The 17,734-nt window shown below is 32.4% G+C and overlaps 2 protein-coding genes across 3 annotated transcripts in view; one reads left to right on the forward strand and one right to left on the reverse strand.

Moving 5' to 3' along the window:
- LOC145260506 (RNA 2',3'-cyclic phosphatase ANGEL2-like) overlaps nucleotides 1–121 on the reverse strand; it is a 41,357-nt gene extending 41,236 nt beyond the window's left edge. Inside the window, exon 1 of one of the 2 annotated variants that reach the window (XM_080118625.1) lies at nucleotides 26–121. The gene's annotated coding sequence lies outside the window, so the exon portion shown is untranslated. The remainder of the gene's footprint in view (nucleotides 1–25) is intronic. The other variant, XM_080118626.1, reaches the window with a different exon arrangement.
- Nucleotides 49–8,839, forward strand: LOC145260507 (cysteine-rich DPF motif domain-containing protein 1-like). Its single transcript, XM_080118627.1, has 2 exons — nucleotides 49–187; nucleotides 8,089–8,839. The coding sequence occupies exons 1-2, from the start codon at nucleotides 180–182 to the stop codon at nucleotides 8,483–8,485; spliced, it is 405 nt and encodes a 134-aa protein (XP_079974753.1). The 5' UTR covers nucleotides 49–179; the 3' UTR covers nucleotides 8,486–8,839.
- The last annotated feature ends 8,895 nt before the right edge of the window (nucleotides 8,840–17,734 follow it).

The following is a 17,734-nucleotide window of genomic DNA, read 5'->3' on the forward strand; positions in this document are numbered from 1 at the left end:
TTCACTTGGAGATCAATAGTATTACCTGGAGTACGTTGAAAAGACTTTCTATATAAAAAGGACATTTTATTCTTTTATTTAAAATGTTTCTCGTCGACCGGAAGTTGTTCTAAGGAAAGATAATTCTCATTCGACTATTTTTCCCGTCAACCTTTTTTTTTTTTTTCTTTAAAATTTTGATGACCAGGTGAGATTTTCAAAATTCCTTTATTTATTCTGGACGGCAATCAAATATACGTTTTAAATAAACTCAGTTTTTTTTTTTTCAGTAATATTGTGGGTAAACACTCGGCTACCCTCTGTTTACATACACACACACACACACACACACACACACACAAAACGAGATTGTTTTTAGACAAATGTGTGAACACCTCGAATACATTCCTTGGCGAAATAAGAATATTTTAGAATTTACAGTAGAGTGGGATCAGTTTGTAACGTAAAATAATTCCCCCCATTTACGGACTATTCTGGCGTTTTAGGAGTGAAAGCAACAGAAACGAAAACTATTGAGAGATAAAAAAACTATACAAACACCGTGACAGCGAATTAACCCTACCCCTAACCCTAACCCTAACCCCTAACCCTAACCCTAACCCTAAACCTAACCCTAACCCTAAACCCTAACCCTAACCCTAATCCTAACCCTAACCCTGTCACGGTGTTTGTATAATAATACCAAATTTTATACGTTTTTGGAGTGGGATGGTTTCTACATTTTATGTTATACGGCTAAAACGAAAGAAAGGAGTATGTTTTTGACGGAGTCTCTCTTTAAAAATCTACCAAAAATCAAGTAATCAATACGAAATTTTCACCAATTAGTAAGTGAAGAATGAATTTTATGATGGTGTACTTTTTCATAATCGATATATATTGCCTACACCCCCTCCCTTCTGTATTTGTGGGTAGCCGTAACTGAACAAAATATAGTGTACTGTGGGGAGGGTTAGGTTTTTAGATAAGCAAAAAAAAAAAAAAAGAACTGCGCACGTAGCAGATTTTAAGGTTGAAAATTCGAATTTTGAATGTGTCTTATTTTTCATCTTTTGTGTTTTGAAGTGTGGAATTCGTTGAATATGTTAATAATATTTATCTTTCAGATTAGCAAAAAAAAAAAAAAAAAAACAATTATATATTTTCATTATTTTTGTGAAAAACACTACTTTTAGATCTTTGAAAAATAAATTAATAATATTCTTTTAGTGAGCCCAATATTGCTAATGTACCATTAAATAGGAAATGCTTTGAAGAATCGATACCAAAAAAAAAAAAAAAAAAAATCGATAAATAACTACGCATTTTGCTAAATATATGATAATTTCTTTCGGCAATTTCTTGTTTATTCACCTATGGTGGCCCAACCATGATACTAAATGCAGGAGTTATTTTAAACACATATGACGCCTAGCATTCCCAAAATGGTCGCCCATCTGTTACTGACCAGCCTTATCATTGCTTAACTTCGGGTGTTATGTGGGCAAAAATACCTACAGACACTAGTGTTTCGTCCTTTGGGGAATCTTCAGTGCAGGGTGTCACGATTAACACCAGTCGACAGATTCGAACTCGGCAACACGACGAGCCATCACTGGCTCAATTACCAAAGACCGTATCCAATTGGCTACCATTAACTGTGTGAAATAATGTTGAATTTAAACATTTTAATTTTCAATGTTCTTTACATCAGTCACACAGTGATCTAATCGTTATACGATGATCTAATCGTTATAAGATGATCTTCAAAGAGCTAAATTGACCGACTTAATTCAACTGAAAGTGCTCAACAATAAGAAACGAGTTTCTTAAAGGTGCTGTCATAATTATTTTTTACTATAATAATTAAATACCTACAGACACTAGTGTTTCATTCTTTCGGGAATCTTCAGTGCAGGGTGTCACGATTAACACCAGTCGACAGATTCGAATTCGGCAACACGAGCCATCACTGGCTCAATTAACAAAGACCGTATCCAATCAGTTACCATTAACCGCGTGAAATAACGTTGAATTTAAACATTTTAATTTTAAATGTTCTTTATATCTATCTATCTATCTCTCTCTCTCTATCTATCTATATATATTGCTTATGAAAAAGAATTGAACCCTTCACATAATCGTCAAATCAAACGTGGCTAAATATAGTTTATTTAGTCCCCTCCACCCAGGCCACCATACTTAATTTTAAGCTATCATTAAATTTTGTTTTTATGCAAATCTATAGAGTGAGATAAAAAGATGGAATTATTTTAAATTCAGGTGCTTATGTTATAATATTTTTGCATATTCTTATAGCAAATCATCTTATTTAGATGTAAAAAAAATTAATTGGTTCAAATACCTTTTAAAAAATATTTTAATGTTTTAGCGATCGAGGCAAAATGAATGGTGTGGTTTTGGAAATTTTAAAAAGTTCAAATTTTAAATTCTATTTAAAATGTTTTCATATGATAAAATTCAGCCATGAAAAGGTTGATAGAGAAAAAGATTTTACAGTGCTCTCATTGCGAGTAAATCATGTTAAAAATCAGTGTTTTTTTTTCCAACTGGTGACTAAAAAAGGGGGGGGGGGCTTATCTTTTGGCAAGTATTTTTTTTTTTTACCAACACTCTTCCATTAGTAAATGAATGAAAAATCTCATTAGTAAGTGAAAAATGTCTTGTCAACCTTTTATATTTAAAAAAAAAAAAAAATAAAACAAGCAAAGTCAAACTATTTAAATAATAAAATGCTTAATAATAGAACAATGCGGTAAGTGAATTTTTTTTTTCTTTTAAAAATTTACATTTCATTAAAATTTTCTGCTAATGAAGTAATTAAACATTTCTTTTGGAACTTCTTTGCACAACAAAAACAAAAAAATGTGAAAAATTTATTAAAAAAGGAAAAAAGTTTAACTTTTTTTTTTAATCCTTTGAACCCTAACTTAGCAAACTAACTAGTCACTAAGATTCGTTCAACTAAAGGACTGTAGGGACTTGGTTGACATTCACCGATACCTGGTATCACAGTCGTGATGTGAGCATAGGTAAATGTGACTGACTCCCCACAACACATCATGACCACGTATTCTAAAAATAGTGACAAATTTTTCAATAACAAAAAAAAACACACACACATACAAATTTCATTTTTCACAAACTAAGCAATGGCAATCAAATTAAATTTTGGACCAAGATTAATATATACACAAGTAATAAACACCCCAAACATTTTTTGCTGTAAGAAATCTAACCCGTCATTTGCATGTTTAACAAGCCAATTCCTCTAACCTGAATGCCTTTTCATAAAGCGAGCGATTTCTTCAGCAAACTCTTCAGCGTGGCTTGTAAGCAAGTAGATTCTCGAATTCCGACTTTGACACGCATTTGTCAAGCCATTGAACCCAGCAGCAAGGGGATTCAGCAGCAGTAACAGCAGTAGTCAAACAGCCCTTTTCAAGGCTAGCTACAAAACTATTAATGCAATTTAAACTGTTCAAATTGAATACGATACTCTGCTACAACCTGTTTTCTGAAACTCCCCTCACAACCTGCACTTCCAGCTCCAGCTCACTCCTGCAGCTTCGGCGGTTCCAGCACTCGTCAATGTTCAGTACTCCATTGACGTCCAGATACCCTTTCCAGCATCAGATTCCTACACAATTCAAACCAACCTGAGACACGCCACCCTACCTCAAACCGCACAAATTTCAACCCCATAAGATGCCTGTTCTTGCTCTGAACGATCTTGATTCACCATCCTCATTACCATATGATTTATCATTTTCTTTTGGTAAATAAAACACAATATCTATCATCTTTAACCAATCATCTGTGTTTGCCATCTCTCTTTCTCTCTTTGCCATCACTTTCCTTGCTTTATTAGTAATACGTTCGATCTTCACCTTCAACAAGTCAGTTTAATAAAAAAAAATAAAAGAAAAAGGTGGGGGGACTTCGGTCAATTGTAGGCAAATAAGCCATCATTTAGCAGAAATTCTATGGTAGGCAAGAAATGCAATAATACTTAATTTAAATATGTTTTAAAACTTTATATAGAAGAAAAAAAAATTTTTTTTTTTCAGTATAAACTGCCTACTGCATCAATTTGATTTATTCTGTCCAAATAAAATTTGGATGGCAGTGGGTGAGGTGCAAGTCCAGTCTATTTATTTCCATTCAATCCTTCCATACTTTTCCAAATTAATCATTATTAAAATTATCCTTTTTTTCTTTTTTAATTATATTTTTGTAATGGCCAAGTTTTTCAATATTTTTTTTATTTTCAAGATTATAAGAACATTTTTTTACTCTGATGTTTACATGCGCACAATGGAAATATTAAAATATTGAAATATTATGTTTTAAATTTTCCTGGAAATTGCTATCAGAACTTAGAATAAAATTTGCAATTATATTATTTTTTGTGAAAATATTGAATAAACAGTACTTAATTCAATAAAATAAAATGACATCAGGTGCACTTGAAAGCCGAATTACAATGCAATATTACAAAAATAAACAAGTATTTTACTTGTTTGAAATTTATAATCTATAAATATAAAAGCAAAAATGTGTGTATGTATGTATGTTCGCTTTTTGTGTATGTCTAAGAAAGGCTTTTTTCCGAGAACCGATCGGTCGCCTCACAACTTCTTAAAACTTTTTATATTGCACCTAAATGATAATATCTACGAGTTAACAACCAGGGTCGCCTGTCTATTTAATTTGCCCGACTTTCAAAAGATAAATATTCAACAATTTTCGATCGCCGCATGTGCATTAAGCTTTTTCGTATAAAAAAAAGAAGCGAACAGACTCGCGGTAAATAAAACACTGTCCCGCACTCAAAGTTGACGTCATTAAATCGTCAAAAACGGGAACCTGCCGTTAAACGTCGCACTTTTTTTTTTTTCACACTTTATTATTTTTCAACTGCGTGTCAAGGTTTAATTTTTTTTTTTAAAAACAAACACCCAGGACACCCGGCCAACGATTTTTCTTTTCATTTGCCCAAAAACACACACACACCTACAAACACCCGGAAAACGCCGGGTACCCCCCCCCCGCTAGTGTTAAATATATTTTAGAGTCAAACTCCATCCTCAGCATTTTGTACATCTTTTTTTTTCTTTCTTTTTTTTTTCTTCTTTCTTGCCATGTTGCTTTCTCCAACTTTACAACATGGCAAGAAGAAAAAAATGAAAAAGAAGATATACAAAATACTGAGGATGACTTTGAAATATACTTAAATTATAAATTTCAAATAAGTAAAACATTTATTTTTGTAATATTGCGTTGTCATTTTTCAAGCGCACCTGATGTGCATTTTATTTTATCTTCAAATTAAATCAATGCTTCTATAACGGAACCCACACCCCCTGAGGTTAATACTTAATTGAATGATAATATCGTTAGTTTGAGAAATTATTATTTCTTCAAGTTATATTGATTTCATTAACATAGACTTTAGGTGCTTTTTTCATGAAAAATATATGAAATATATATATATATATATATATATTTTTTTTTTTTACATTTTTTTAATTGTTAAAAATGCAAAAATAAATTCGTTTTTTTTAGTACTTAAAAAAATCTAACTTTAGTAATGGTGTTTTTTTTTTACACAAAATAATACTTCACTAAGATTTAAAAAAAAAATAATGGTTTCATTATTTTCTGTGACCATTAATTAATAAATACTGAAAAATTCATTAAAATTGGTGGAGTTCCTGAATTTGGGTGAATTTTTAAGTGAATTAAGGGATCAAAATGTTTTTACATTTTAGGGATCGGCCATTCATTGTACACATACTTAGTATCTATATAAAAACTAGCGAGAGTACCCACATGTTTAGGTGGTGTATTAAGGACCCCGGTGGGGATGGGGGTTAAAACAACAGAAGTGGGGGTGCCCAGGTGTGTATAGGCAGTGTAGTAAGGAATCCCGAAAAAAAAAGTGGTAGTAGGAGAGGGGAGTGGGTTATTAAAACAACAGTAGGCAGATGTGTTTAAAAAAAAAAAGTGGTAATAGGCAAGCAGGCTGAAATCCGTAACGTAAAGGAGGAAAAAAAAAACATGTCTTTGCCAATGTTTCCATCACCAAACCGGAAGTGGAGAGCATTGAAATTAAGCAAAGTTAATCCAACAGTGATGATGACTTGCTAAAATGTCGGCAAAAAAAGCGACCCCTCCTTGTACAAAACAGCCGAGTTTAGGGTGAAGGTATTAATGATTTTGGCCAATTTTTTGATATCTGTCGTCCAAAGGATTTAGCTTTAAAATGATACCAATCTCGTCAGGATCCATCGCCTCTGTCGAAAGTTTTTGTAAGACATACAAGCACACACATTTTGCCCTTTATATATATAGAAGAAGCTAGATAACAACACATTGGTTTTTATTATAGAGTAGCTGATCGGTCACCTCACAACTTCTTAAAACTTTTTATATCGCGTCTAAATGATAATATCTATATGTCGTGAAACAACAACTAAGAAAGATGAAGATAAATAAATTAATAAATAATAATACTCATCTCAATGATGAATTTCAATTAAATAATAGATTCCTATAGTTTGAAAAAAAAAATGCACCCAAAGCACGTCAAAAATTACATTGATTGAGATTGTCGGACTGACTTCCTCATCTTGGTTGTTATTGTCACAACGTTTCGGCCGTTTTGCCCTCCGGCCTTCGTCAGGTGAACCGTTTGTTCGGACTCCAGCTAGGCTTTGGGACATAGTTGCTGATTCTCTGTTTTCAATGTTACTTTTTCACTGCCTTTGTTCAGGATTGAACTCAGCACCTTTGGGTAACTGTAAACTTTGATACAACGTCTAGGACCACTCAGCCATATGTCACTAGGACAATTTTTAGTTGGTTTTTGTTAATGTTAAACCTATGTTGTTATTCAAGGTTTTCTCTCTCTATCAGAGGTGTCCAAATTGCATTCAGCTCTATGCTTGGTTTGCTCAGTAGGTTGTTATGTCCGAGCATGTGAGCAGTTTCTTTAAGTTTTCTCACTTTCCAGTGGGTCTCTGTTTATTATTTTTACTTCATCCCATAGGGGGCGATGGTCCCCCTTCTCCATCCAGACATGGTTGGCTATACCCGATTTTTCCGTCTCCCCTTTAGTTACCGCTTTTCGGTGTTCTTCCACCCTTACTTTAAGGGGGCGGCATGTTTCACCCTTGTAATAATAATAAAGGGTTGGGTTCGAGATTCCTAACAAACGGTTCACCTGATGAAGGCCGGAGGGCAAAACGGCCGAAACGTTCTGACAATAACAACCAAGATGAGGAAGTCAGTCCGATAATCTCAATCAATGAAAACACCTCATCTCAAAAATACAGACAATTAAAAATTATATTGTCTGAAATATTTTTAAAAAATAAAATCAACCAAGATGAGAATAGTAGTCCAAATAACACAAGTAATATAGATTCTCACTTTTTAAAAAAATTCCCAAACCATTTTTTATTGGATGTTTCTGAAGTTGAGATGTAACTCTAAGCATATATAAACAAAAATGTTGTACATAAGAAAAAACAAAACCTCTTTCCAAACAACAATGAAAGGGCAGAAAGTGGCAGAAAGTTGGATTGTGTCCGAGTGAAAAAAATGAAGAATTGAAAGTTCTTTGGGTTGTCGCAGGTCAGCCAGCAGTTATCTTTGGCAAAGATCGTCAACGCAGGAGTATCTAGTGGACAGAGACAAGAGTGTGAGAGAAGGAATTTTTTTCTTTGATGCTTCCTGCTGACCAACCATTATTTCCATGAGGCTAAAACAGTTCCTTAGAGAACAGACGGAATCAATACAGAGAGAGAGAGAGGGAGAAAGAGAGAGAGAGAGGAGGGAGAGAGAGAAAAAGAAGAGATGTCTTCTTTCAATACCTCCTGGGTCCTCTCAGCTGATCAACCGTGATTCCCAAAAGTCCTGAAGAAGTTCCTTAGGAGACAGATGGAATCAATATGCTCTGCAAGCTGATTGGTCAGTGTGTGGCCAAATCGCTTAGCAGGGACACTGATTCACGAGAGAAAAGAAATCTTTATTTTATTCATGACTGCTTAATATGACCTTATCTTTTTTTCTTTTTAACAGCAATATAGAAAGAAAACTCCCCAAACTGGACAAAATCAAAATGGCCGACAAACAAGAAGTCGAATCAACAGATTCCAAGACGAAGACGTTCATTTGCAGTAAATGTAATTTTTCTTGCACCTATTTTTACTATGGCCAGACCCCACCCAACGCTAAGGGGGTTACACTGCTGGAATCTGCCTATGTCATAAAAGATCCATTCACTACCGATGTCCATGATGGAAATTTCATTTGCCTAGGATCCCATTGCAGCCATTGTTCACAGTCTGTATGCATGGACAAAACGTGCAGCTACTTTTACGAGAAAAGGTTCTGCGTGGATTGCATCTCTAAATTCATTTCTGAGTTCCCAGAACAAGTACAGAAGGAACTTAAAAAGAAAATGCCTTTAGCATAAGATTATATTAAATTAGACTTTCCAATTTAATCGTTCTTATCCCAGCTTTAAAAAGGTGTCTGTGAGACAAGCAATCATGCAATCTCCAATGACACTTTTTCCTGAGTTGACTCTGCTTTAATCCAGTGGCAAAAATAAGGGTTCCATTGTAACGGAATTCGAAAATTGAAATATTGAATTTCAAGTGAAACCAATGGTATCTACTGAATTGTCATGTCACTGTAATGAACATATTCCAAAATTACGTTAAACAATAAGTTAAAAAAATAATTATTGATGTTAAACTTTTCGAAGACAACTAACAAAATTTGAGTTTTGCAAACAAAAAAATAAAAAAATAAAAAAATAAAAAAACAAAAAAATAAAAAAATAAAAAAACAAAAAAATAAAAAAACAAAAAAATAAAAAAATAGAAACCAGAGAGTTCTAATTTCAACAAGAACTGAAAATCTTTGTCCTATTTAGCAAATATTAAATTTCGCTAATTGGCAATTCTAATAAAAGACTAATAAAAGAATTAAAGGAGAGAAAGAGAGCACGTAAAGGATGAGATGATCATGTGAGAGATGTCACAGCTGTAATGAGAAGTCACGTGTGGCGATAGAATGAGGAAATAAATATCATTGTTAAAAAGAAAAAAGGAGTTGAAGTTCTTTTCTTTTCTTAGTTACTTTGCGACTGAGGCTACAACATGTTGGGTAATGTTACATCTGTTTGTGCTATTAAAACTAAGCACAGAAATAACTTTATAGTTGTATTTTGATTATTCAGACTATTATTTTCATCTTGGTTATTATTCTCACAACGTTTCAGCTGATGAAACCTTCTTCAGAGGACTCTTTTTGGGAAACTTGGGAAGTTCTATGTGAAACTTTATAGAATTTTAAAATGAATTCTTTATTTTATCAACAAGAGTAGATTGTTCTCATTCTGTCAGCCATGAGCAGGTGGAAGTGTTCATTAATTATGACATTAATTTGTGATTCTTAGTTATTAGAGACTCTATTATGAATTGATCCTTCAACCTCATGAATACTGTCATTTACGACTGATTGTTAATCAACACCTTTATCCGTTGCATCATAGTGAAAATAATTACAACTCAAACAGTAGAAATGAGATTCAATACCACAGTCATATTCTGATCATCATATACACTCACCTTTTTAAACGAATCCGTTCATCATTTTCAGGTCAATTTTTCTTTCAGGCTGCTTATAACAGAGCCGCTAGCACTGGGTTAGTAGTAGTAGTCATATGACCGCTAACATATGCAAATGACCAAGCTGGTTGTGCGAAGTGACATGATAGCGGAAGAAGATGACAAAAAAAGAAAAAGCAGATATAATAAAAAGACATCTGGAAAGGTGTTCGAAAAGTGTTTGGAAAAGCATGTGTTTGACATGTGGCTAGAGAAGTTATTGCATGCGGGGAGAAACGTGTTCGAGACATGGCCATTTGAAGTTCATGGATTCTGAATAGCAAATTAATTTTTTTTTTTTATTAAAAATCTGCTTGTAATCTTCCATAATTTTTAGTGTACCTATTTACTATGCCTCCCCACGGGACACAGTTAGACACCAGGGTCGTTTTTTAACGTGGAGAAAAGGTACAAAAATAAAAAATTGTCTCAGTCGTGAAGGACTGATCCTTCACCGAAAGAGAACAAGAAATGGAAGTGCAGCATCTGAAGAACAGATACTACACTTTCATCTTGACCAAAAGGCCAAGTTTCCATAATTTTAAAAATAATATAGAGTGGAACTATAAAATTGTCACTCTAGAAAAGACGACATGATTCCATTTCTGTTTGATGAAAATCAGTTTTCTTTTTTTTGTTGCAGACCATCTACTAGTTGGTCAGTTGTGTACAAATCCCAAGAGCGATGGCAGACCTCTAACATGTCTGAAAGTGACACAATATTCAGCAAGTGAGATCGGAGATGTGCCACTATACAACTTATGCTCTCTACTGATCCAAGTTATGACAACAGGACCATTGCCAGCACCCTCAAAATGCAAATTCGAACGGTTCAATGCTTGAGGGCACAGCCCAATGAAGTTCCCGGCCATGGTTATGATCTTTGGTATGTTTTCAAGTGCGGGCCACATCATGCGACCTCACACTTTCGAGGTCGGCTTGAAAGTCAACACCAAAGTGTACCTGGATGTGCTGATGAGTGTGGTGATCCTCTGGTGCAATCAGGTGGCTGCTGGCAGACCCTAGGTGTGGCAGCAAGACTTGCTGCCAGCCCACAAGTCCAAAGAGACCCAGGCTTGGGTTCAGAAGGAGTGCTATGACTTTGTACCCTTCTCTCACTGTCCTCTCTTCTCTCGACCTGGACCTGCTGGACTGCTTTATTTGGCCATACGTCGAGAACATCACCAAAGCCAGTCTAATTGCTGCCATCCGCCGAATATTTGCCAAGCGCCCGCTGGCACTTGTGGAAAAAGCATACTCCCAATTTCTGTCCTGTATCAAGGCGGTGATTGAGGCTAAAGGCAGCTACATTGAAAAGACGTTGGAAATTCACTAAAATTTCCCTCTCTTTAACAGCGCCAACCCTCACCCCTCCTTTTTGAATTTCCAACGTCTTTTTTTCCGTTTTTCTGAAATAGAACTGCATCACACTGTGCACGTGAAACATTTTCAAATATTTTGTACTGGTATTTTTTGTTTCTTAATCTCATTCATCCAGAGGAAGTCTCGGAATAAAGACGAAACGTTGATGAACACATAATACGGTTCCTTTTTATTTCTCTCTCTCTCTCTCTCTCTCTCTCTCTCTCTCTATATATATATATATATATATATATATATATATATATATATATGATTCCAGGTTAATATTTTCCAGAGGTAAAATAACCAATGAAGTTTTAACGAGGTTAATACAAGGATGCTCAATACTGAAGCAGGGCAAGATATATTTTTTTTTATTTTAGATTATGGACTAACCTTTTGTATAAGCAACATTGCAACATATAAATCGCCACTTTTTCGAAAAAGTAATTTCTTCATATCATAAAAACTATTTTTTTGCGACGGAAACGGTTTGCAGATTCGTTTTTAGCACACCAAAATCTACAAAAAAAATTTTGTTATTTATGAACGTGAGACGCACGGCCCTTAATGGAAAATTATATCAAAAATCCGGAGGAAAATAGTTTTCAATAAAAACAGCAAATGAATTCGATAGAAAAAAATGGATGCTATTTTTTTTTTTCTTTTTTCTGTGTGTTTCTTGGCTAAAAAGTTTTTTGTTTAATTTCTTTTGCATGGTATTAACTCCTGAACTCTGGGACTATTTTCCATTTCACAGACGTAGCCTTTGTTTATGCTATGCGTGAACATAAACGAAAACTGTTAAATATGCATTCGCGTACCAAACTGCCTTGTCAAAAAACCTTTAAGCCAATAAACACGAAAAATAAATGCCCCTTCCTCAGGTGGCCAGAAAGTGGGTGCTCATTTTAAGTTAAATTTAGATGGAAAAGTGATCACCCACTTTTCGAAAAAAAAATTTCTTCAGATCATGAAAACTATTTTGGTACTCCTTGGGCGTTGAGTTCCATGGCGACCCGCAGAATTATTTAATGGTCGTTCCCTTAGTACCCCCCCCTAGTCAAGGCTAACACATGCGCACGTAACATTTTTTATTTATTTACTTACGTGGTGGAGTTTCTATACTGATAGGTTTTTTGAAATTTTTTCACTGGATTATTATTGATTGAACACTAACCAGATTATGAAAAAAAATTGAAAAAAAAAAAAATCATTTTAACATTTGAAGGGGTACTCACTTTTTAGTTACCACGTTCTGGTAAATCGGTCACTCATTTTATTTTTTTTTTCTAAATACGGAAGTGTCTTCGGGAGATATAAAATGGTCACATGTTGACGAAGCAATGTATCAGGAGGCGTACGGGATGAAAAATTATTGGTAAATTTTTAGATTAGGTCCACCTCCTCAATTTTCTTTTAAATGACAACTTGAAATGGTTTTCGACTATGCTGAATACGAAAATCGCATTGAAATTTTGCAGAAATAAGTAGTTATCAAGATATAAAAAGTTGTATTATGCATTGTAATCTTTGGCGGCATCTTTTTTACGTGCGTGTATTTGTTTATGGCGCGTGTGCACGTAAAAAGATGGCCGCCGAAGAATACAATGCATAAAACAACTATTTATTTCCGCAAAATTTCAATGCGATTTGCATGTTCAGCATACTCGGAAACCTATAAATGTCGTCATTGAAAGGAAAATTGTGGAGGTGGACCTAATCTAAAAAAATACCAAATTATTAAACATTTCTCCAGCATGTTAGTGAAATTTATAATACTTAAAAAAAAAAAAAAAAAAGTTTTGAAAAAAAAAAAAACTCACCTTTCATAAAAACAATTAAAAAAAAAAAACACCCACAAACTGACTTTTAACTAAATAAGTTTAAAAAAAAAAAAAATTTAAAAAGCTCGAAACTTTATTTTCATAAAAACAATAAAAAAAAGTCATGTTCAATCTATTTTTTTTTCTTTGAGAAACAAATATATTTCTGACTTACAAATGCGGTAGAGGCACATATTATTTTTACTTTCTATGGTTTTGATATACTGCGTTTTTATTGCTTACAAAATGGGTGACTGATTTATCAGAACGTTGTAACTAAAAAGTAAGCACCACTTTCAAATGTCGAAATAATGATTATAGAAATTAAGCATGGGAGTGATGGTTGTACAACGTCGCCTTTCGCACTTTTACAAACATTATTTACGTTAACTCTTTTCATAAATAATTTTTTAAAAAAGTAACTAAACCATTTATTGATAATTTGTCACGTGTACAAACATTTATTTATTTACGTAGGCTTAACTCTTTTCATGAATAAGAAAAGTTTTACTCTTTAAGAATAATAAAAGGAAAAAGTTACTGAACATTTATAAAAGGACTTACTTCTTTTCATGAAGGCCAGAGGAATAGTTGGCCGAAAAGTCATTAAACAACTAATAAAGATGAGAATAATAGTCCGCAATAAATTAAAATGGTGCTAATGCAGAGAGCGATCCGCGCTATTTTTTAAATCCTATTTCCATGTTTAATTAACGTTTTACGATATGTTTTTTTTATTCAATTGTAAGGTTAAAGTACAGAATAGGTACAAAACATCCTCCCCTCCCCATGTTAAGAATGACTTTTTAAATGATAACATTATTTTAGCACGGATCACTCTCTGCATGAGTATCATAAAAATTAATACAAATAATACTTATCTCAATAAGTGAAAGGCTAATTTCTACCGGAAATAAAATGGCGATAATCTCGCAGTTACAAAAAATATTTTTTATTTAATTTAATATTTTTATAATTCGCAATGTTAAATTATTTTAATAACATGCAAACATTCCTTAACTTTAAAAATAGAATTTCTGAAAATTTCAATTAAATTGGTAACATAGAAATATGGTTTTATTTGCTTTTAACGAACCAAAATTACATTTTTATATATATAGATATATATAAATAATAAAGTTCATATATATATGGGGTCGGCTTCTAACAAGGTAATTTGGGCAGTGGTTATGTTTATGTATGTTTATGTTTATATATATATATATATATGTATATATATATGTGTGTGTGTGTGTGTGTATCTATGAGTATGCATGGCTGAATATATGTACACGGGTACAGCTGTATCTGAGTTTATATGCATATATGTATTCATATGTATGTATATGCCTGTATCAACAATACATTTAACACTGAAAATAAAATTAAACATAACCACTGCGCACAGCACCTTGTTAAAAGCCCACCCCATATAACGCTGCATCTACCTAATCTAGCATTATTAACTACACCCATATATTTACTTAATTATTTATTTATTATTATTTATTTATCCTAACTTTACTTTATTTACTTGGTATAAATATATACATGTCTGTATATATATATGTTAGAAGCCCACCCCATATATATATGAACTTAACGATGCGTCTACCTAACCTAGCATTATTAACTACACCCATATATTTACTTATTTATCCTAATTTTACTTAATTTACTTGGTATAAATACATACATGTCCGTGTATATATATATATATAATGTGTGTGTCTATGTATGTCTGTATATTTATATTTTTATAAATATGTATATTTATGTAATTGTATATACGTGTATATGGGTACATGCGTGTGTATATGTATGTATATATATGTACATCTACTTCTTACTGGAGATCTATATCTCCACGTATTTGTATATAGGTAGGTGTGTGTGTATATATTTATGTATATGTGTCTATATATATGTGAGTATGTATATGTGTATAAGAGTTGTGTGTATGTGTGTGTATGTCTGCATATAGATCCATGTATGTCTGCATATACATTGTTTATATATATGTGTGTGTGCTTATATGTCTGTATATGGACGTGTAGAAATGTGCATATGTATGTATGTGTATTTGCGCGTGGGTTAGCGTATGTATTAACTCTTAACTGCTTAAAAAAACAACCCATTGTAGACTGAAATGAACGAATCGACTTATATCGACTATGAAAATTTTAATTAAATGGAACCTTGTACTTGTCAAACACATGACATCTACACTAGCCCTTTCCCTCTCTCTCTTTCCCTCTCTTTCCCTCTCTTTCTCTCTCTCTCTATCTCTCTCATCTACTTAATATACCTTGCTGAACAAGCAAAATGCAGTCAAAATTTAAAACCTAAAAATTGAAACTCCTCCCCCTCCTCTCCTTACCCCCCTCTCTTTTTTCTTTACCATCCTCTCTCCACCTCCCCCTCCCTATATCCATATATCTCCACCCACGCCTACCTGAATCTGCTACCTCCACACACACAATACAACCTAATGTATTTTAACCTTCAAAACTGAAATATTGTCAATACCCGTCTCCCTCCCCCTTATTATCTCCTGCTCCCCTTTTTTTCGTATTTCTTCTAAAACGCTTCTTCCTAATACTAACAACCATTTCTGTAAGGTCTGATGTGGCTGTTGGATATATATATATAAGTAAGGGTGGTAAGAGTGCTTCAGACGATTAGCAATAAACTAACTCTTTCTCAGAGGGAAGGCAAAGCCTGGAATGGTGGCCTCCTAGAACGAGCATCACACCACAATCACCACGGACCAGATTATTACAGAAATTCTCTAATCTCAGTTGATTTAGGGGTCTGAGGGTAAAATCCCTAGCTAGGGAGAGAGACAGACAGACAGACAGAAAGACAGAGAAAGAAAGATGTCACACACCTTCGAGCCAAGTGTAGTATCTGTTCTTCAGATGCTACACTTTAATTTCTTGTTTTCTCCCAGTGGAGGAGAAATCCTTCACAACTGGGACAATTTTTATTTTTGTTTCTTTTCTCCACATAAAAAAACGATCTAGTGTCTAACTCTGTCCCATGGGGAGGCATTGTAAATAGGCACTCTTCTATTTTGTTGTACATGCTCTTGGGTAACCTTGGACGCCCATGTTAGTTCAGCCCAAAAGTACAAAATAAATGTTTATTCCATAAGAATTGAATAACATACCATTTTGTATCAGGTTTTGTTTCATTCTGTTATTCATTCCTACTTCCAATAAGTGGACACATGGGCGTAGTAGTTGTAATTCTAGAGGACGGACGATGGAAGGGAAGGAGCAGAAGGAATTTGTCCTGAAAATTTTCTAAGTTGTCCCAGATCTTAATTTCCAGGAAAAGAGTGGTGGTTGCAGTGGCAGTGATGGAGGAGACTTAACAACGGTCCGCTTTATGTGTGTGTGTATATATATATATATATATATATATATATATATATATATATATATAAAGTAAATTCTTGGTACAGCAAAATGGAAGGAGAAATTTCATAGGAAACATAATTTAATTTAAATACCAAAAAACAAAAAAAAAAAAAAACGGGCAGGTGAAATTATTAAAATTTCCTTAAGGCCTTATTATCTAGCCTGTGTAGTAAAAAGATTTTGAAACATCAGTTGGAGATATTTATTGATTTAAAACCACCTGAACAGTGAGATTTTTTTTTCTCACTGGTCTTCCAACTGAAACCAAATTCCCTTCTTTCCTCATTCGTTTCTTAGTTTTTAATTTATCATTCTGACGTTTCCTCTTAGAGGGTCAGACGATAAGGCCTTAAGGAAATTTTAATAATTTCACCTGTCCGTTTTTTTTTTTTTGTTTTTTGGTATTTAAATACAATTATGTTTCCTCTGAAATATATATATATATATATATATATATATATATATATATATATGCTTGTACATATATATATATATATATATTGTATATATGTTTGTACATATATATATATATATATTGTATATATGCTTGTACATATATATATTGTATATATGCTTGTACATATATATATATATATACATACATATATATATATGCTTATAGATATATATATATGCTTGTACATATATGTATATATATGCTTATATATATATATATATATGCTAATACATATATATATATGCTTGTATATATACATGTATATATATGCTTATATATATATATATGCTTATATATATATATATGCTTATATATATATATGCTTATATATATATATATGCTTATATATATATATGCTTATGTATATATATATGCTTGTATATATATATATATATATACATAAGCATATATATATATAAGCATATATATATAAGCATATATATATAAGCATATATATATATATAAGCATATATATACATGTATATATACAAGCATATATATATATGTATAAGCATATATATATATATATATAAGCATATATATACATATATGTACAAGCATATATATATATATCTATAAGCATATATATATATGTATATATATATATATGTGCAAGCATATATACAATATATATATATATGTACAAGCATATATACAATATATATATATATATATATATGTACAAACATATATACAATATATATATATATATATATATATATGTACAAGCATATATATATATATATATGTACAAGCATATATATATATATATATATATATATATATATATATATATATATATGCTTGTATGTATATATATATATATATGCTTGTATGTATATATATATATATATGCTTGTATATATATATATATATATATATATGCTTGTATATATATATATATATATATATATATGCTTGTATATATATATATATGCTTATATATATATATATATATATATGCTTATATATATATGC

Source organism: Euprymna scolopes, chromosome 36, assembly GCF_053919585.1.
Source record: "Euprymna scolopes isolate OS-2025 chromosome 36, ASM5391958v1, whole genome shotgun sequence".
In the NCBI taxonomy this organism is placed as follows: Eukaryota; Metazoa; Mollusca; class Cephalopoda; order Sepiida; family Sepiolidae; genus Euprymna; species Euprymna scolopes.